General features: G+C 41.2%; 1 protein-coding gene across 2 annotated transcripts in view; it reads right to left on the bottom strand.

The window, feature by feature from the left end:
- Positions 1 to 749: 749 nt before the first annotated feature.
- The window catches only part of LOC138663504 (oocyte zinc finger protein XlCOF22-like), a 104,848-nt gene continuing 82,930 nt past the window's right edge, over positions 750 to 22,667 (bottom strand). The window contains exon 7 of one of the 2 annotated variants that reach the window (XM_069749739.1): positions 750 to 1,908. In XM_069749739.1, coding sequence (XP_069605840.1) covers positions 803 to 1,908 — 1,106 coding nt within the window. In that variant the 3' untranslated portion in view covers positions 750 to 802. The remainder of the gene's footprint in view (positions 1,909 to 22,667) is intronic. The other variant, XM_069749741.1, reaches the window with a different exon arrangement.

Raw genomic sequence — 22,667 nt, 5'->3', positions numbered from 1 at the left:
ATAAAGTCACATAGGGCAGCAGAGGCTCAGTATTGGGAGATCAGCGGGATGAGGAGTTTGTGCAGGTTGGCAATAGATGGTGATGGGGCTGGAATGTGAGAAGTGAAACGTGTCTTTGTTGTATTCTCTTCAGCCGAGTCCTGACTGGAAGAAGTTGTCGTGTCGGTCTGGGCCAGATGGAAAAGACCGGAAAAGTGAACGATTCCATCATAAAGAACATCAGCGGTAAGTCACCATCTGTAACTTTGCTGTGATCTCTTATATGTTCCGTAGGACTGTATTTACCACTGACCATATGGCGGTAATATCCATGTTGGTCTTTATATAGAGATTATCTTCAGTGTCAGCGAGGTCATCTGCTGAGGTCCTCCACCACTATTAGACTGCCGTCACACTAGCAGTATTTGGTCAGTATTTTACATCAGTATTTGTAAGCCAAAACCAGGAGTGGAACAATTAGAGGAAAAGTATAATAGAAACATGTGCGCCACTTCTGCATTTATCATCCACTTCTGGTTTTGGCTACAAATACTGATGTAAAATACTGACCAAATACTGCTAGTGTGACGGCAGCCTTAGGGCGCGTCACCCAGTTGTAATCAAGGTTACTTGGTTAGGGGCCCACTCAGAAGCTTTGCCCCCCCTGAACCAAAACCCTAGCTATGCCTCTGGATAACCCATTTAAGAAGATTCAATTTTGGTTCAAACTATTCCAACATTATGAACATAAAAAAGGCTTCTCCTCTATGTGACGTATCTGATGTTTATTAATAGTTGATTTCCAAGTAAAATATTTCCCACATTAAGAAAATGAAAAAGGCTTCTCCTCTGTGTGACTGCTCTGATGTCTAACAAGAAGCACTTTCCATTTAAAACATTTCCCACATTCTGAACAGGAAAAAGGAGTCTCCCCTGTGTGAGTTCTATGGTGCCTAACCAAATCTGATTTTTGGATAAAACATTTCCCACATTCTGAACAAGTAAAAGGCTTCTCCCCTGTGTGGGTTCTCTGGTGAGTAACCAAATCTGTTTTCTGGGTAAAACATTTCCCACATTCTGTACACGAAAAAGGCTTCTCCCCTGTGTGGGTTCTCTGGTGAGTAACAAGATTCCCTTTCTGGTTAAAACTTTTCCCACATTCTGAACATGAAAAAGTCTTCTTCCCTGTGTGGGTTATCTGGTGAGTAACCAAATTTGTTTTCTGGGTAAAACATTTCCCACATTCTGAACAGGAAAAAGGATTCTCCCCTGTGTGGGTTCTTTGGTGACTAACAAGATGACATTTATGGTTAAAAGATTTCCCACATTCTGAACAGGAAAAAGGCTTCTCCCCCGTGTGGGTTCTCTGGTGACTAACAAGATGACTTTTCCGGTTAAAACATTTACCACATTGTGAACATGAAAAAGGCTTCTTCCCTGTGTGAGTTCTATGGTGACTAACAAGATTCCTTTTCTGGTTAAAACATTTCCCACATTCTGAACAGGAAAAAGGCTTCTCCCCCGTGTGGGTTCTCTGGTGACTAACAAGATGACATTTATGCTTAAAACATTTCCCACATTCTGAACAGGAAAAAGGCTTCTCCCCTGTGTGGGTTCTCTGGTGACTAACAAGACGACATTTATGGTTAAAACATTTCCCACAATCTGAACATGAAAATGACTTCTTTGCTTTAGGAGCAGTTTGTTTTTTGCTTCTTTTGTGACTTTGATTTTCCTTAGTAGTCAGTAATGAATCAGAAGATGGGACCTGTTTCATAGGATCAGATGAGAGATCTTTGGTGTGAATTGATGATGATATATCTGGAGAAACAGCAATCACTTCAGTTGTATCTTGTAGGTTCTCAAGATCATCAGATTTAAAAGTTGAAGATGTCAACTGTCCCTCTGATCTCCTGGTACAGTCATCTGCTAAGATAAACAATATTTTTTTTAACAAAATATCCTTGTGTTTTATAATATTGAACATTTCTACTTAAAGGGAACCTGTCACCTGAATTTGGCGGGACAGGTTTGCGATCATATGGACGGGGTTTTCGGGTGTTTGAGTCACCCTTTCCTTACCCGCAGGCTGCATGCTGGCCGCAATATTGGGTTGAAGTTCATGCTGTGTCCTCTGAAGTACACGCCTGCGCAAGGCAATCTTGCCTTGCACTGGCGTGTACTTCGGAGGACACAGCATGAACTTCCACCCAATATTGCGGGCAGCATGCAGCCAACGGATAAGGAAAGGGTGAATCAAACACCCGAAAACCCCGCCCATATGACCTCAAACCTGTCCCGCCAAATTCAGGTGACAGGTTCCCTTTAAACTGTCCATAAAAAAGGCAAGCTATGTACAACAACTTTATTTACTAAAACAATGACTGTTCACAGTCTAATAGAAAACCTTGCTGGATGAACCAGTAGTGTGTGGTGTTCAACTGTTTGTTCATTCTGCCTCCCATATATCGAATAAAAAGAAACCAATCAATGTTATTGATATAGAAGGGTTAATAGTTTGCCTTTAAGTGCCTTTTGCCTTTAATTGTTAGAATTGCTAGAATCTGTTGACGCAGTAGTCTGATGGTCTCCTTTCAAGGAGACCATACTTCTTATCAATGTATGTTCTTTATAGTCAGTCACAACATGTTCTGGGTTATGGTAAATAAAGTATGACCCTGGGTGATGGTCGGGGCTACATGACTTACATTGAAATGCATTTGTTGTAAATGGTATAAAATATTGCCCCTTGCTGCATTACATCAGATAAAAGTGACTTGCTCACAGAAATATGTGTGAGGTGTCCTTTGTCTCCAAGCGCGCTTGTAAAATGACGGGCGTAATTCCACAATTTGCTCTCACTGGTGATCTGTCAGCTGACATTTGGGTCAGAACGAAAACAGCTACGACAGTTTTGGCGCCCGACCGGTGCCGTGTGACCAGCCTATTCGGAATCCGTATGTGGGAGCTTTCTGGGAGAATGGACATGCAAAACACCAGCTGCAGCAAGGTGAGTTTATTCTTACAATCTGTTTTGCACTTGCAATCTCTCATCTGGATCTCTGCATACCTCTGGGTAAAAGGCTGCGAACACGGTTCAAAGAATCCACATCACCAGTGAGTTTTGTGTTTGTTTTCTGTTTATGTCCGTATGAGAGTTGAATAATAGAGTTATAAGATGATAATTGTTATCTGTATTATTTGTCAGTATCCTAATTGGTTGTGTATTTGTGTAGTGTGTAATACAGAGCTGGGATAGACTCTGTGCAGTGTTGTTATTTTGGTCATTTTGGATTGGCAGTACATTATATGAAGCTGTATTTTGTATAAGGCTGTGGTTTTTGTTGTTTGGCCTTTAGTGTTTTCAGAGTGTCAGTGGACACTGCTGGTTTTTTATACAGAGTTGTGTTAATTCCAAAGTGCAAAATAGGCAGGCTGTGTGAACCTTGTATGTATGTATGTCTATGAGAACCTCTGAATGAGAGGAGAGGTGAGTAAATGAGTATAAGGGATAAACAAAAATCACTGATTGATGAGGGGTTCCATTAGGTGTGGTCCTCTGTATGTGACAGAAGACATTATTCAATTCAACGCAGTTTGAGCTGAATTAGGTGGAGTGATTGAGATAAGGGATTTTCTTCTTGTAAAAATCAACTGAAAAGTGAAAGGAAAAGAAACAACAATCCCTGAATGAGCATGTATGTATGAGTGATCACATAAGTATCATTACTTATCTAACTGTTGTTAATTGTACAGGATGAATGAGTTGTGGATATTTTAATGTACATTTAATTTACATTTGAGATTATTATTATTATTATTATTTATTGTTATAGCGCCATTTATTCCATGGCGCTTTACATGTGAGGAGGGGTATACATAATAAAAACAAGTACAATAATCTTAAACAATACAAGTCATAACTGGTACAGGAGGAATGAGGACCCTGCCCGCGAAGGCTCACAATCTACAAGGGATGGGTGAGAATACAGTAGGTGAGGGTAGAGATGGTCATGCAGCAGAGATTCAGTGAAACCCGTGTTATATATGGTTTGACATTAGATAGGTTTCTATATGTGTTCTGGCCGGACGCGGTCAGAATCAGCTTATTCAAGTTGTGCAGTGATCTGCCTGTATAGAGAAACTGTTTTTAATTCCGAGAGGATGAATGTTTTGTAGAGATTAAGTCTGAAAACTGCTGCGTTCTGTTTCTGTGTGGAAGACGTTAAGCTCTTATCTGTGTTTATACCTGATGGGAGGAGGGAAGCAAATCGCTGTGCGAATTGTTTGTTATTTCTCCTCTCTGTGCTGTGGGCCAGAGGAAGGGGGGCCATGCAGCTGCGCTGAAGAATATTGTGCTGTGCATATTCTGTCCTTGGTTTACTACGCGCTGTGAGATTTGAGTTTAATAAGGGTATGTGCACACGATGCAGAATTGGTGCAGAACTGCTGCAGATTTTTCTGCTGCAGAAACGCAGCAGAACTGCACTGTGATTTACAATACAATGTAAATCAATGTGAAAGAAAAAAGCTGTGCACATGGTGCAGAAAAATCTGCGCAGAAACGCTGCAGATTTCAAAGAAGTGCACGTCGCTTCTTTTGTGCAGTTCTGCAGCGTTTCTGCAGCAGATTTTTCTGCACCATGTGCACAGCTTTTTTTTTTTTCACATTGATTTACATTATACTGCATAGAAACTGCATAGAAACTGCGCAGAAACTGCACAGAAACTGCATCAAATCTGCAGATGCAGATTTAGTGCAGAAAATTCTGCACCACATTTCCTACGTGTGCATATAGCCTAAAGCAATAGTACTGTATGTATTGAAGTTGAAAGTGAAATATTGTGCCTAGTTTTAGAGGAAACTTGTAAGTGATTGAAAGATTGGTAAAAGATTAACCTGCTTCAAGTTGAGTGATTGATATATAGCAAATTGAGAATCAACGGAGGGCGTAGCCAACTGCACGGCTGATGTAGTAGGTGAGAGGCCTAACACATCTGGGCCTTCTTGCTACAGTCAGCCTACGGGTCAGAGGTGGTATAGCCTTCCCGTCCATGGAACTGAGCTAGTGGGTCAGAGGCCTAACACATCTGGGCCTTCCTTTTCTAGTTAGTTGATCTAACGGGTCAGAGGTGGCATAGCCTTCTCGTTACATCCTTTAGGTTTACCGGGTCAGAGGTGGCATAGCCTTCCCTCTAAATCTTGACACTCATTCTGCAGGTGAGTTGTTTGAGCGAATAAGTTGAAGCCATGGGCAACTTGTTCTGTGTGCAGTCAGGGCCCCCAATGGGATCCAGAACCGCTGTACAGATTGAAAAAGGAAGCAGTGAAAGATGTGAGACCAATATTGAAAAAGGCAAAAATGCCAGTGTGTGGATGTTTGGATGTACAAAAGGCACAGACAAGGGAAGAAAATAGCATGTGAATAAATGGCGTCTGAGAGAGTGCAGCAGGACGGAAGTAAGGTGTATTATGAATGTTTTGATGCTCAAAAGTCCGACTATGACCGACACATTACTGCTACCGTTATACCTTTGTATAACCAGAGACCAAGACAAGACAGATAGACTTGTAAACATTGTGGTCAGACAAACCCAGACTGGATAAATACTTGTATGATCCGTGATGTAACCCGACCTAAGTGAATTGCACTGAATCCTGTCCAGACAAGATCACATTTAGTGACATAAGAAGCTGACACAGGATTGTGGTTAGTGGGGACATTAACTTTTGGGAGTATGCTGACAGTAATCCTTTTGGGAAGGAGCTGTAGACCAGCATGTCATGTCACCCCCAACCGGTCATCTAGTCACCCCCACCACCAGACCCACCACCAGAGAACCAACCACAACAGGTAGGGTAAGACAGATACAGGAGTATTATCCCTGGACGCCCTCTGACTAGCTAGCTATGCTAAAACAACTGGCTGACCCTGAGAACCAACCTTTCCCATTTTACAGACAAAGACAATATGATGGACGTATAAGTGCACCTGAGCAGACCTAGAGAGTTGGTGAGCACAAAAGCAGGTGACGTACTAGGACGCAAATTAAGACTTTTACAGATGTGACAAAAGGAGAGAGAGTAGAGATGTACTTTGGATGGTTACAGCTGAAATGGGCAGACATGGGGTACAGTCCAGTAAACCCACTTGATGTTAAAATATTGGTAAATACATTCATTGACGGTATGACAAAAGGCTTATGAAACGCAGTACAGACAGCCAGACCTGAATGGAGAAATGTAGATCCAATGACCTCCTGAAGGTTACTCAGGAGTTGAAGAAACTAGGACAATAAGACGACGTGTCATGTATGCTGGAGTACAAGGAAAACAGTAGAGACATAGTTAGGGACCTAAGGACTTAGAAACAGTGAAGTGCTGGAATTGTGGAGAAAATGGACACTATGCCAACCACTGCAAAAACCCTACAAAGGAGACTAAGCAGAGCAATCTCCACCTCCTTCACCTTCAGACTAGGAAACTGACAACCCAGTGACAAATGTGTGCCCTGTTCTTGTCCCCTCCAGACCTGGTCCTGCCTTGATGACCACCATACCAATGCTGGGAGGGAAATAGACAGAATTCTTGACTGACACTGGGGCAGTACACAAAGACTTGATACTGCCAGACATGATTACTGACGAGACTGTTGAATGCGTGAGGGTAGAGGGACAAGCGACTGAAGCCCCTATGACTAAACAAAAAAAGACTAAAGTCACGAGACAGCCAAGAGGTGCTTACATAGTAACATAGTAACATAGTTAGTAAGGCCGAAAAAAGACATTTGTCCATCCAGTTCAGCCTATATTCCATCATAATAAATAAATACCCAGATCTACGTCCTTCTACAGAACCTAATAATTGTATGATACAATATTGTTCTGCTCCAGGAAGACATCCAGGCCTCTCTTGAACCCCTCGACTGAGTTCGCCATCACCACCTCCTCAGGCAAGCAATTCCAGATTCTCACTGCCCTAACAGTAAAGAATCCTCTTCTATGTTGGTGGAAAAACCTTCTCTCCTCCAGACGCAAAGAATGCCCCCTTGTGCCCGTCACCTTCCTTGGTATAAACAGATCCTCAGCGAGATATTTGTATTGTCCCCTTATATACTTATACATGGTTATTAGATCGCCCCTCAGTCGTCTTTTTTCTAGACTAAATAATCCTAATTTCGCTAATCTATCTGGGTATTGTAGTTCTCCCATCCCCTTTATTAATTTTGTTGCCCTCCTTTGTACTCTCTCTAGTTCCATTATATCCTTCCTGAGCACCGGTGCCCAAAACTGGACACAGTACTCCATGTGCGGTCTAACTAGGGATTTGTACAGAGGCAGTATAATGCTCTCATCATGTGTATCCAGACCTCTTTTAATGCACCCCATGATCCTGTTTGCCTTGGCAGCTGCTGCCTGGCACTGGCTGCTCCAGGTAAGTTTATCATTAACTAGGATCCCCAAGTCCTTCTCCCTGTCAGATTTACCCAGTGGTTTCCCGTTCAGTGTGTAATGGTGATATTGATTCCCTCTTCCCATGTGTATAACCTTACATTTATCATTGTTAAACCTCATCTGCCACCTTTCAGCCCAAGTTTCCAACTTATCCAGATAACAAACTTATTGTTAGTGACAATACCCCTATGAATTTGCTGGGAGCAGAGTTGAGTGCTGTCTAGACCACTATACAGTACTCTCCTGAGGGTATAACAGTCACAAGTCCCTTTTTCATATAAATACTTGGGGCAGAGGGACGCCAGGGTCTTCCACATGCACATTATACCACAGGTAAATCATGCCCTATTATAGTTACACTTAATTCCATTCATTTGCCAGTTTAGTAGTTTCCTTGCACAAGACGATATAGTTAATGTGTATTTCTAGGTTGTCTTCATATGATATATAGTTTTTTAGCCATTCGTTATATTGGCTCAAACCATAGTCCCTGTTTATTTGTCTTTTCCACTTCTTATAACTTATCGCAAGCAACTGGCATGGATATTTGGTAATTTTCAAATCCCTTCTTTTTATATTTGAAACTGTTAGTTATGGATTTATATAGGGCTGCTACCTTCTTAAAATAAGCTTGTGCTTTTCTGTGGCCTATGGCATTGTGCTCCCCCATTTTATGACTCAGTATGTTTCATAATATATATTTTCATATATATATAATTTTCTTTTGGTAACATATTTTGTGAATCAAATTTAGTTTTTAAGGGACACTGTACCCAATCAAATACGGATATAAATAATATTTGGACATTTATATGTGATTTATATAAACACTTGTGTAAATTTGCAGAAATGGTGTATATGGCATAGTGAAAGTAACACTTGACACCAGAATGTCTGAGGACAGGGAAAAGAGTCAGGTACCAGACACCGTTTGGGCAAAGGGAAAATCTGATATGGGTCGTCTGCCCATTCCCCCTGTCATGATAAATCAAGAGAAGGAACCACTCCTCCTTGGTTAAGGCAATACCCCTTAAGTCTAGTCAAATGAATGGCCCTGAGCAGGGATATTAAAGAGTATGTTAAGACAGGGGTTCTAGTGCAGAGATATTCCCCCTGCAACACCCCTTTGTATCCCATTAAGAAAAAGGGACCCAAGGGTTCCCCTAGTGCTTACAGAATAGTTCATGACTTAAGGGCTATTAATGAGGTTACAGAGAGTATGACCTTAATTGTCCCTAACCCACACACCTTACTGTCACAAATCCCAACGACGTCAAAATGTTTCACAGTTATTGATTTGGCAAATGCATTATTCTCTGTACCACTGCACTCTGACTGTCAGTATCTTTTTTTTCTTTCACTCACGAAGGTAAACAATACTGTTGGACGGTCCTCCCACAACAGCGATGGCAGGGATTCTTGAGCAGTGGCAACCACCTCATCCACAGATTGTACTATTACAGTACGTGGATGACCTCTTGCTCAGCTGCCTAGACCAGATGTCCTGCAAGGAAGCTACAGTTTCCTTGCTGTGTTTTTTTTTTTTGGTAGAAAAGGATTGCGAGGCCTCACATGACAAATTACAGTATTGCAAACAAAAGGTGACTTTTTTTTTAGACATTGTATTGCTGAAGGTACAAGACACCTGACTGAAGACAGAAAACAGGCAATACAAAATCTCCCTTTACCCAGGTCACACCAGCATCTACGCACTTTTCTAGGTTTGGTGACCTACTGTAGGCCTTGGATAAGGTCTGCTTCACAAATGATGCAACCACTTTATGACTGCTTGTCATCAAACCCCTACAATCTCACCCAAGAAGCAATTGATTCCTTCCACTCTCTCAAGCTGCTCATTGTGTCAGCCCCAACCTTAGGCATTCCAAACTATGATCAGCCATTTTTCTTATTTTGCACAGAGCAGGGTGGACATGCTACCGCAGTACTGACACGACAACATGGAGAGAAACAGAGACCGATAGCTTATTACTCAGCACAATTAGACCCAGTGATTAGAGGGTCTTCTACATGTGTCCGTGCTGTAAGAGCTGCTGTATTACTGAAAGGCATGTGAGCTCATGCTGACTTTTTCTTTTTGACAATTTGTTCCCCACATGACATTAATGCCATACTCATACGAGTTCAACCAAAACACCTGTCTATGGAGAGACAGAGCAGACTTGAATGTGCTCTAATACTAATTCCTAAATACGTCACCCTCAAAAGATATAATGTTCTGAATCCAGCCACTCATCTGCCTGTGGATTCAGAAAAGGGGGAATTGGTGACAGCGTTGGAAAGAGAAAAAAAAAAAAAAAAAAAGAGTACTCTGGTACGTTGACATGACGCACGAACATGACTGCATAGGAACTGATGAGTCAGGAGACTGTTTTACATATGTTCATGGAAAAAAACCTGTTCCTAATGCATATTTTGAGGATTTTATTTTTGTAGATGGCTCCAGATAACACCAGGATGGGCGATTCTACACTGGATAAGCAGTAGTATCCTCACATGCTGAACCACTCGCTCCTCACATGTCGGTGCAGGAGGCAGAGTTGAAGGCACTCACTGAGGCGTGTAGAGCTGCTGCAGGTAAAGTTGCTAACAGTTACACAGATTCAAATTGTGCATGGGGAATATCCCATGATTATTGCCCTATCTGGAGAAGCAGAACGTTTCTTACATCAGCCGGTAAGCCCATTAAAAATGCAGAGCTGGTGAAACAAGTAGTGGAGGCGTTGATGTTACCAGTCCAGGTTGGCATAATCAAGGTGAAAGCACCCACAGTGACTTTGTGGAGGTAGAGGGCAACAGAAGGGCGGACGAGGCTGCTAAAGTAGCAGCAAGGCGGCCTAGGCAGCAGTGGATGGTGGCGGGGAGTCAGCGTATTCCTGCCACACTGAGCCTAGATGTCCTGAAATCCCTCCAGCTGCCCAAACAGAGAAGGAACACTGGGAGAATGGGAGCTGAGCTGAACTGAGGAGTATGGGATAAATCGTATATACCACGGTCCCTGTTCCTAATTATGGCACAAGCAACACATGGCCCCACTCACACCTCAAAATGGCACATGTGTCCATGGTAGATGCCTTCTGGATCGCTCCTGGTTTCAGTTACGCAGCCGCAAAGCTTGTACAATCATGACTCATCTGTGCACAGCACAACCCAGGTAAAACAGTAAAAGTCCCTAAGAAAGTGACACCCAGGCCTCTCTACCCATTTCAGAGACTGCAGACTGGCTACATACAGCTACCCAAGGTAGGAGTGTATGAATATGTCCTAGCATGTGTAGCTCTCTTCTCTGGTTGGTCGGAAGCCTATCCAGTAAAATGTGCAAATACTAAAGCAACTGCAGACAAACTGATGAAAGAACTGATCTGCAGGTATGGTGTCCCAGAAACCATAGAGAGCGATAGGGACACACACTTCACGGGAGAAATAATGAGGGAAGTCATGCAGGCCCTGGGAGTACAGCAAGCATATCATGCACCATAAAGACCACAAAGTAGTGGGAAAGTGGAGAGACTAAACGGGACACGTAAACTGAAAAATCAAAGGTCACGGCAGACACAGGAAAGAGCGGGGTAGTGCTTGCCTCTTGCACTCTTGTCAGTCAGACACACTCTAAATAGAAAGACAGGCTTGTCTTCTTTTGAAGTCCTGTTTAGTAGTTTGCCAGAGACTGGTCTGTACTTCCCACAGGTGCTACAAATGCAACACGGTGCTATGACAGCCCATGTCCAGGCCTTGCAGAAAAGACTTAATGTGGTGCATAAACATGTGTTTTCATCCATTCCAGATCCTAATGCCAGTGCAGACGTGCACCAGCTGAATCCAGGTGATTGGGTGGTCATACACAGACACGTGAGAAGGAGCCTACATCCACGGTTTGACGGCCGGTTTTAAAGTCCAGCTGACCACATTTACCTCAGGGAAACTTGATGGAAAGCCCACCTGGATCCATGCCACTCACTGCAAAAAGATCTTTTTACCAGCAGAATGACTGTTCTCCTAATCACCTTGCTGGCAGTGGTAGGATGTCTGCACCTTACAGAGACACTGGATAAACAAACTTATTCAACATCTTGCTTTTCTTATAAAAGACGCGGAAGGCCAAAAACTGCTGGACTGTTGGATCTGTGCACACAGCCTGCAAGGACTATGCTGCACTTAGCCTTTACCCCTGGAGCCAAGGAAGGTATTAACACCACACTGCATGCACAGTGAGACTTGGACTCAGATTTTCTTGGTTCCTTAAGGCTCTTAATGAGACTAATACAATATAGAGACTCCTTTTTAATCCAGCCAATTGGCTTAGCGGGCCTAGCGGGATGGATTATTTTTGGCATTTTACAGACTTGTATGCAAATTTTGTTGCTTTGCTTATTGTTTTATGTAGCCGTAAAAGCGCTAATCTATATATTGCCTAAGTTATGGAATAATGTAGGTGTAGAAAAAAATCTAAGGCTGAACCTTCTGTAGTGTATCATAGGCCCCGTGTAGCCACTGCTGACGGGGGAGGTGAGTGTCCACACTGAGGGTGGATGGGCGAAGCAGGTAGGAAGTCCCCTTGTGGGTACTAGAACCATGAGACAGTAGCTCCTTTGTGGACATCAGCTGACCCCGTAGCAGAGGTTATACCATTTACAAAAGGGGGAAATTGATATAGAAGGGTTAATAGTTTGCCTTTAAGTGCCTTTTGCCTTTAATTGTTAGAATTGCTAGAATCTGTTGACGCAGTAGTCTGATGGTCTCCTTTCAAGGAGACCATACTTCTTATCAATGTATGTTCTTAATAGTCAGTCACAACATGTTCTGGGTTATGGTAAATAAAGTATGACCCTGGGTGATGGTCGGGGCTACATGACTTACATTGAAATGCATTTGTTGTAAATGGTATAAAATATTGCCTCTTGTTGCATTACATCAGATAAAAGTGACTTGCTCACAGAAATGTGTGAGGTGTACTTTGTCTCCAAGCACGCTTGTAAAATGACGGGTGTAATTCCACAATTTGGTCTCACTGGTGATCTGTCAGCTGACATTTGGGTCAGAACAAAAACAGCTACGACATTATGTAGTCAAAAATAATACCAATTTTCATCTCACAAAAAACAAGTCCCCACTCAGGTCCATCATCTGTCAATGGAAAAACAGAAGTTCCCACACTATTAGTGGCTCAAAGGCTATTGAAAAGCAACAGAGTTTCTTTAAACCAATCCAGCAAAATCAGCTCTCACTTCTGAGTCTTGCAGTGTGCTAAAACAACATTTAGCATCCCTGTATTTAGCAATATTATAGTGAAAAGGATCTGGGCACTATGTGCTGGGTAATAAAATGTCAAATGTGTAATTTTCACTCTCCAACATCCACTACATCTTAATTTCCGGAAAATGGCTGTGGAGTCAAAATATTTACTCCTCCTACACACTTGGTCAAAATTATTGGTACCCCTCGTTTAATGACTGAAAAACCCACAATGGTCACAGAAATGACTTGAATCTGACAAAAGGAAGAATAAAGAAGAGATCTATGAAAATGAACAAATTAAAGTCAGACATTACTTTTCAACTATGTTTCCACAGATTTAAAAAAAATAAATAAACTCATGAAATAGGCCTGGACAGAAATTATTGTACCCTTAACTCAACCGTTTTGTGGCCATCAACCGTAAACTCCAGCGCTTCACAAAGCCCTGCTAGCACTGGCGTTTAGCTACCGTTTGTCATGGGGACCCCCACGTACCTTATAACAGGGGGATTCCGATGCACAACAGTTCCTGTGACCCCCGACCTCATCGAGACCTGATTGGTTCAGGTCCTAATGACGTCAGCATCACACCAGCCAATGAGACAAATCACTAAGAAAGTGTGTTGCAGCAACCAACTTTCCTGGGCGATCTGCCTCATAAAAATGCTGTTTCTCCTGTCAGTGAGAGATTAGAGGAGAAACAGTGTTACAAGTGCTGCTGGCAACAGCTGTGTCAGTCAGCAATCTTGTTATAAGGTAAAAAACATAAGGCAGGTTAGGGTTAGTGCTATAGTTAGGGTTAGGGTTTTAGGCTAAAGTTAAGGTTACTGTTAGGCTAAAGATAGGGTTTATTCTAAAATTAGGGTTAGGCTAAAGAAGTAGGCTTTTCTCAATTGTCTCCCCAATAACTTGGCCTTGTCAGAGTTTTCTATTAGCTTGCTAGAGCATATTGTCCTACAAATAAATTTATATGCGTCCCAATTCATCAGCCAGAATCCATGATCCTATTACATTTTTAGGACTTACTTTCGCTATCGGGTTTGTTAAAAACAACAAGCATTCGGTCCTATTGGTCAAACCGCCCTGTTCAAGCCACCCCAATGTTTTCTGACGTTCTTCCTAGAACCCGTTATGAAATGCTCATGAGATTTTGGCATTTTAACGACAATAGTCAATGTCTACCCAGAAATGCCCCAGAACATGACATACTATTCAAATCAGACCCATCATCGAAGACTTGACAGAAAAGTTCTTAAAGCTTTACACCCCAACAAAAAACATTTCCATTGATGAGTCTCTTGTAAAATTCAAAAGAAGATTGCATCTCAAGCAACTTATTCCTTCTAAAAGGGCAAGGTTCGGAATAAAGCTCTATAAAATGTGCAACAGTTCAACAGGATACACATCAGCTTTTCGTATTTATGAAGGGAAAGATAGGCAACTAAACCCACCAGGGACATCTGGAAAAATCGTTTGGGAGCCGATAACTCTATTATTATAAAAAGGCTACAATCTGTATGTTGACAAGTACTACACCAGCATACCCCTATTTAAAAGTGTGGTTGATCATAACATGGGGGCTTGTAGGACCATTCGCAAAAACTGTCAGAGGTTTCCACAATCATTGGTCAACAAAACGTTCCGAAAGGGGTAGTCAGGGGCTTTACGCAAGGGAGAGCTGCTTGCCCTTAAGTATAAGGATAAAATAGATATTTTTATCCTGAGGTCGATCCACACAGATGCCACAAGTGTCACTGCAGACCAACAGTTATCCACTACTCCAAATCCTGTGTCTGTCATTGACTACAAAAAAATAAATGGTGGTGTGGACCTTGCAGATCACGTTCTACAGCCTTACCAGGTATGAAGAAAACCATATACCTGGTATAAAAAGTTAAATTGTTATTTGTGTCAAGTGGCCACATATAATTTTTTGTGTTATACAAAAAAGCCGGAAATGCAGATACTTTCTTTGATTATCATGAAAAGGTCATTGAAATTCTTGTTTGTGAAAATGTCCTCGCCAATCCTTTAGAATCTGAAGATGCCAGAAGACTCACTGAGCGACATTTTACTGCACTCATTCCAGCAACTGAAACAAGAAAGAATCCCAGAGAACTTCTTGTGTATGTTCCAAGAGAGGAATGAGGCATCATACTCGCTATTATTGCCCACAATGCCCATCATTGCCAGCCTTATGCCTCCATTTAAAATCTTCCACACAGAATCACGTTTTTAAACTGTTTTGACATTCAAGTATTGGGTTTATTTAGTGACAGACACATTTGAGTAAAGCTGACTTAATTTCCATGGGTAGGTGGGAAGATGTCTGCGGAGACACAAGCTGGGCACAATATATTGGGCATTTTTGCTCTAAAATTTCCACTATGTCTGTCTGGAAATCATCCATGTAGTGAAAATGGTCACTATATCCATAGATGAATTCCCAGAGGGGTGTCATTTCCAAAATGGGGTCACTTCAGGGGGGATTCTGTTGTTCTGGCACTTTGTGGCTCTCCAAAGTGCCAGAACAGCAGAATTCCCCCTGAAGTTACTCCATTTTGGAAATGACACCCCTCTGGGAATTGGAAATGACACCCCTCTGCGAATTCATCTATGGGTGTAGTGACCATTTACCCATCTACCTATTTTCCAATGTCAATACCACCAAGCAGAAGAAAAAAGAAACCAGAAATTCCAAAGAATAAATTTCAATATTGTTATGAAATGATTGTTTTTAAACCTGTTATTTAACAATAAAATGACGTCAGGGGGCCCTGAAGAAGGCAGCGTGCCGAAACGCACATCGGGTGTGGGCGCCAGTCCAGGAGACCGGGCATTTATTACATCACTCTGTAAGTTTTATGTTATTTTGTTTGTTCTTATGATAAATACTGAGTACTTTATCTTACAGCTACTTTTTCTTCCTGGTTGCACAATATAGTATGTGGAGACACTGACTCCTGGTGGTTTTTTTCTTGCACTATTTTTGCACTTTACTGTTGCTCATTTGGTATTCTTTTTCACTAATGCAATGTTTGCACATGCACTTATATATATATATACATATATATACATATATATATATATATATATATATGTGTGTTTTTTCAATTGGATTTTTGCATTTTAAGCATTATTGTATACTAGCTGAAGTGCCCGGCGTTGCCTGGGCATAGTAAATATCTGTGGTTAGTTATAGCACCTCACTTCTCTTTTTTTCCCATCACGCCTCTTATTTCCCCCCTCACATCTCTCATTTTCTCCCTAAGGGTATGTGCACACGCCACAGCGTTTCGGCAGCTGCGGGTCCGCAGCAGTTTCCCATGAGTTTACACATCAATGTAAACCTATGGGAAACCAAAAATGCTGTGCAAACGTGGAAACGCAGCAGTTTACATTCCGCAGCATGTCACTTCTTTCTGCGGATTCTGCAGCAGTTTCACAACTGCTCCGGTAGAAATCCGCAGTTGTACAACCGCTCTGGTAGAAATCCGCAGTTGTACAACCGCAGTGAAATCCACAGAAAAACCGCGATAAATCCGCAGCGGTTTTGCACTGCGGATTTATCAAATCCGTTGCAGAAAAATCCGCAGTGGACCAGAATACGTGTGCACATAGCCTTACACCTCTCATTTTCCCCCTCACTCCTCTCATTCCCCCCTCAATCCTCTCATTCCCCCCTAACACTTGTCATTTCGACCTCACACCCCTCATTTTCACCTCACACCTCTCATTTTCCCCTCAGTATATACATGTTTGTCATAGTAACATAGTAACATAGTTAGTAAGGCCGAAAAAAGACATTTGTCCATCCAGTTCAGCCTATATTCCATCATAATAAATACCCAGATCTACGTCCTTCTACAGAACCTAATAATTGTATGATACAATATTGTTCTGCTCCAGGAAGACATCCAGGCCTCTCTTGAACCCCTCGACTGAGTTCGCCATCACCACCTCCTCAGGCAAGCAATTCCAGATTCTCACTGCCCTAACAGTAAAGAATCCTCTTCTATGTTGGTGGAAAAACCTTGTCATCTCCCTTATATATAGTATACACCTGTATGTCATCTCCTGTATATAGTATATACCTGTATGTCATCTCCCCTGTAAATAGTATATACCTGCTGTATGTCATCTCCTCCTGTATATTGTATATACCTATGTGTCATCTCCTCCTGTATATAGTATATACTTGTATGTCATCTCTTCTGTATATACTATATACCTGTATGTAATCTCTCTGTATATAGTATATACCTGCTGTATGTCATCTCCTCTATATACCTATGTGTCATCTCCTTTTTTATATAGTATATACCTGTATGTCATCTCCTCCTGTATATAGTATATATGTTTGTCATCTCCTCCTGTATATAGTATATAGCTGTGTGTCATCTGCTCCTGTATATACCTGTGTCATCTCCTGTATATAGTATGTACCTGTATGTCATCTCCTCCTGTATATAGTATATACCTGTGTGTCATCTCCTCCTGTATATAGGATATACCTGTGTGTCATCTGCTCCTATATATAGTATACATCTGTGTGTCATCTCCTCCTGTATATAGTATATACGTTTGTCATCTCCCCTGTTTATAAGATATATGTGTGTCATCTCCTCCTGTATATAGTATATACCTGTATGTCATCTCCTCCTGTATATAGTATATACCTGTTATCTCCTGTATATAGTATATACCTGTGTGTCATCGCCCCTGTATATAGTATATACCAGTGTGTCATCTCCTCCTGTATATAGTATATACCTGTGTGTCATCTCCCCTGTATATAGAATATATGTGTGTGTCATCTCCTCCTGTATATAGTATATACCTGTATGGTAAACCATAAACAATAGGAACAGAGCATAAAAATATTGTTATTGACCATAAAGAGGAAAGAAATGCCCCTAAAATACAATACAAGTTATATCAGGTAAAAAAATGACCTAATTAAGGGTCAGGAGACAAGTTAATCTTAACGAAATAAACTTAACTCTAAAAAGGATAGAGGTATAACAAGTGAGGGGGTGCGCTCTCCCTACCTTACCGTAGGGTGAGGCACCCTAAGTTCGACATGGCGCCCCCACTCGACGACGGCTCTCCCTTAGGGCCCTAAGGGGGACTAACAAAGAAATACCACCACCAACACCAGTATAATTAAAGTGCTAATGTGCTTTAAAAGTGCTTAAATAACACCTGCATAGGTATAGACCAATATTTTCATATACCAGTTTTTTCTTTTTTTCAGGATTCCTATTTAGATGAGCCCTGATACCTTATAACTAAGGTGCAGCTGTGAGCAGAGATATAGAATAATCTTATAACAATAAGTTTGCTAATTGTGCCATATCGTATATCAATAATACATCCAATACCTCTTGCCAGCAGGCAAAAAACACGGGTATTACATACCTGGTAATGTGTTTTTTCATGAGACATGACGGCACCGTAAGAGAGGGGGGCCCATCAAGGACAGGAAACCTTCAAGATAAAAGGGGCGGCTCCTCTCTCCACATGAGTTGTTTTACAGAGTACGAGAGGAACTCCGCCGGTTAGTGTACACATAAATAATACATCCTATACGGTCCTATTCACCGATACCCCAGGGAGTGTATAATACAAATAATGCTAATAATGCACTCAACTAATGACGTGATCAAAAGGGTTGGAATATAAGGGTGCCGTCATGTCTCATGAAAAAACACATTACCAGGTATGTAATACCCGTGTTTTTCCATCATACATGACGGCACCATGAGAGAGTTACAGAGATTTGTATTCTCTTTTAGGGAGGGATCACTGCTTGTAACACTCTTCTCCCAAATGTGAGATCAGAGGTAGCAGATAGGTCTAGCCTATAATGTTTAAAAAATGTAGACGGAGAGGACCAAGTGGCCGCCTTACAGATTTGGTCGATGGTAGCATCTGCTCTCTCCGCCCAAGATGTCGCCATGGCCCACGTGGAGTGGGCTTTCAGACCCTGCTGATGTGGAGAGAGGAGCCGCCCCCTTTTATCTTGAAGGTTTCCTGTCCTTGATGGGCGGATCCCCTCTCTCGTGGTGCCGTCATGTATGATGGAAAAAATACACTGTTTCTGGTAAATTAAATAATATTTTTTTCTAAATGTTGTATGTAACTGGGGAATCTATGACTTATTAAGCATCTGTGAACATGATTGTGCCTCTATGTTGTGGGTATACTGTGACTGATGTTATCTGGTAACCGGATTATTTAATTTACCAGAAAGTGTATTTTTTTTTGCCTCCTGGCAAGAGGTATTGGATGTATTATTGATTTACGATATGGCACAATTAGCAAACTTATTGTCATAAAATTATTATATATCTCTGCTCACAGCTGCTCCTTAGTTATAAGGTATCAGGACTCATCTAAATAGGAATCCTGAAAAAAAGAAAAAACTGGTATATGAAAATATTGGTCTATACCTATGCAGGTGTTATTTAAGCACTTTTAAAGCACATTAGCACTTTAATTATACTGGTGTTGGTATTTCTTACTTCTCAGTGCACCCCACTATATCAAACTGGCGGTCTTTATAACAATTCCCGTACATTGAGAAGTGACTCTGGATATTATCCACCCACAAGTACCTTATAGTTGCACTTTTTTTGCACTGAATGCACTTGTATTTTTTTGCACTGAATGCACTTTCATTGTCCTTCCTTTACTTGGTTGAATGCACATTGTATGCACTTTTTTATACAAAGCGTTTTTTTTGCTTTTAGCACTATCTGCTGATAAGCAACATAGGGTGTTTTCGAGAAACATATATAGAGTCCTTACGGGTATAATATATATGATGCCTGCCATTTGATGAAATTTGATATGTGCACAAAATATTTTAAAAACATATTTATTGAATATGTCTGTATTTTTATGGTTTGATGTTCACCACTAAATAAATATCCATATATTCGTACATATTCTCTGCTGTGATGGTTTTTGGTCTGGCTATCTTGTGAGCATGATTCTTTTAGCTCTTTGTAGTGTTACACTACATTATTGGCACATTTGGTGATTTCCAGGTATCTTAATATAATCCTGAGTTTTTCATTAGAATTTTTTATATTATATTTTAGTATTTTACAGTATATGATACTTTGGTGTCACTAGTGTGTTTAATTAATTTTCATGACTATGAAAATTGTACATTCACACTGAAGGCAACAAAACTATGAAATAACACGTGGAATTATATACTTAACAAAAAAGTGTGAAACAACTCAAATTATGTCTTATATTCTAGGTTCTTCAAAGTAGCCACTTTTTGCTTTGATTACTGCTTTGCACACTCTTGGCATTCTCTTGATGAGCTTCAAGAGGTAGTCACCGGAAATGGTCTTCCAACAATCTTGAAGGAGTTCCCAGAGATGCTTAGCACTTGTTGGCCCTTTTGCTTTCACTCTGCGGTCCAGCTCACCCCAAACCATCTCGATTGGGTTCAGGTCTGGTGACTGTGGAGGCCAGGTTATCTGGCGTAGCACCCCATCACTCTCCTTCTTGGTCAAATAGCCCTTACACAGCCTGGAGGTGTGTTTGGGGTCATTGTCCTGTTGAAAAATAAATGATGGTCCAACTAAACGCAAACCGGATGCAATAGCATGCCGCTACAAGATGCTGTGGTAGCCATGCTGGTTCAGTATGCCTTCAATTTTGAATAAATTCCCAACAGTGTCATCAGCAAAGCACCCCCACACCATTACACCTCCTCCTCCATGCTTCACGGTGGGAACCAGGGATGTAGAGTCCATCCGTTCACCTTTTCTGCGTTGCACAAAGACACGGTCGTTGGAACCAAAGATCTCAAATTTGGACTCATCAGAGCAAAGCACAGATTTCCACTGGTCTAATGTCCATTCCTTGTGCTCTTTAGCCCAAACAAGTCTCTTCTGCTTGTTGCCTGTCCTTAGCAGTGGTTTCCTAGCAGCTATTTTACCATGAAGGCCTGCTGCACAAAGTCTCCTCTTAACAGTTGTTGTAGAGATGTGTCTGCTGCTAGAACTCTGTGTGGCATTGACCTGGTCTCTAATCTGAGCTGCTGTTAACCTGTGATTTCTGAGGCTGGTGGCTCGGATAAACTTATCTTCAGAAGCAGAGTTGACTCTTGGTCTTCGTCTCCTGGGGCGGTCCTTATGTGAGCCAGTTTCTTTGTAGCGGTTGATGGTTTTTGGAACTGCAATTGGGGACACTTTCAAAAAGTTTTCTCAATTTTTCGGACTGACTGACTTTCATTTCTTAAAGTAATGATGGCCACTCATTTTTCTTTACTTAGCTTCTTTTTTTTGCCATAATACAAATTCTAGCAGTCTATTCAGTAGGACTATTAGCTGTGTATCCACCAGACTTCTGCACAACACAACTGATGGTCCCAACCCCATTTATAAGGCAAGAAATCCCACTTATTAAACCTGACAGGGCAAACCTGTGAAGTGAAAACCATTTCTGGTGACTACCTCTTGAAGCTCACCAAGAGAATGCCAAGAGTGTGCAAAGCAGTAATCAAAGCAAACGGTGGCTACTTTGAAGAACCTAGAATATAAGACATAATTTCAGTTGTTTCACACTTTTTTGTTAAGTATATCATTCCACATGTGTTAATTCATAGTTTCGATGCCTTCAGTGTGAATGTACAATTTTCATAGTCATGAAAATACAGAAAAATCTTTGATTGAGGTGTGTCCAAACTTTTGGTCTGTACTGTATATATTTATACAAACTGGACTTTGGCGTTCCTGCAATAACATACAGAAAATTGTTTTTAACCCCTTAAGCCCCAAGGGTGGTTTGCACGTTAAGGAACGGGCCAATTTTTACAATTCTGACCACTGTCCCTTTATGAGGTTCTAACTTTGGAAGGCCTCAACGGATCTTGGCGATTCTGAGACTGTTTTCTCGTGACATATTGTACTTCATGATAGTAACAAAATTTCTTCGATATAACTTGCGTTTATTTGTGTAAAAAACTGAAATTTGACAAAAATTTAGCAATTTTCAAACTTTGAATTTTTGTGCCCTTAAAACAGAGAAATATGTCACGCAATATAGTTAAAAAGTAACATTTTCCACAAGTCTACTTTACATCAGAACAATTTTGGAAACAACATTTTTTTTGCTAGGAAGTTATAAGGGTTAAAAGTTGACCAGCGATTTCTCATTTTTACAACAAAATTTACTAAACCATTTTTTTAGGTACCACCTCACATTTGAAGTCACACTTAGGGGTCTATATGGCAGAAAATACCCAAAAGTGACACCATTCTAAAAACTCCACCCCTCATGCTGATCAAATCCACATTCAAGAAGTTTATCAACCCTTCAGGTGCTTCACAGGAGCAGAAGCAATGTGGAAGGAAAAAATTAAAATTTAACTTTTTAGTCACAAAAATTATCTTTTAGCAACAATTTTTTGAACTTTCCCAATGGTAAAAGGAGAAATTGGACCGTGAAAGATGTTGTTCAATTTGTCCTGAGTACACTGATACTCCATATGTGGGGGAGGGGGGGGAACCACTGTTTGGGTGCACGGCAGAGCTCAGAAGGGAAGGAGCGCCGTTTGATTTTTTCAACCTAAGATTGGCTGGAATTGCGATCGGACGCCATGTCACGTTTGATGAGCCCCTGATGTGCCTAAACAGTGGAAACCCCCACAAGTGACCCCATTTTGGAAACTAGACCCCCTAAGGAACTGATCTAGATGTGTGATGAGAACTTTGAACCCCCCAGGGGCTTCACAGAAGTTTATAATGCCCGGGCGTTAAAAGAAAATTATATTTTTTTCCCCACAAAAAATGATTTTCTAGTCCCCAATTTTTCATTTTCCCAAGGGTAACAGGAGAAATTGGACCTCAAATGTTGTTGTCCAATTTGTCCTGAGTACACTGGTATGCCATATGTGGGAAAAAACTGTTTGGGCACACATTGGGGCTCAAAAGGGAAGTACTGATGTTTTG

The sequence above is a fragment of the Ranitomeya imitator genome, chromosome 2 (genome assembly GCF_032444005.1).
Source record: "Ranitomeya imitator isolate aRanImi1 chromosome 2, aRanImi1.pri, whole genome shotgun sequence".
Taxonomy (NCBI): domain Eukaryota; kingdom Metazoa; phylum Chordata; class Amphibia; order Anura; family Dendrobatidae; genus Ranitomeya; species Ranitomeya imitator.
This window is presented reverse-complemented; position numbering and strand designations above follow the sequence as displayed.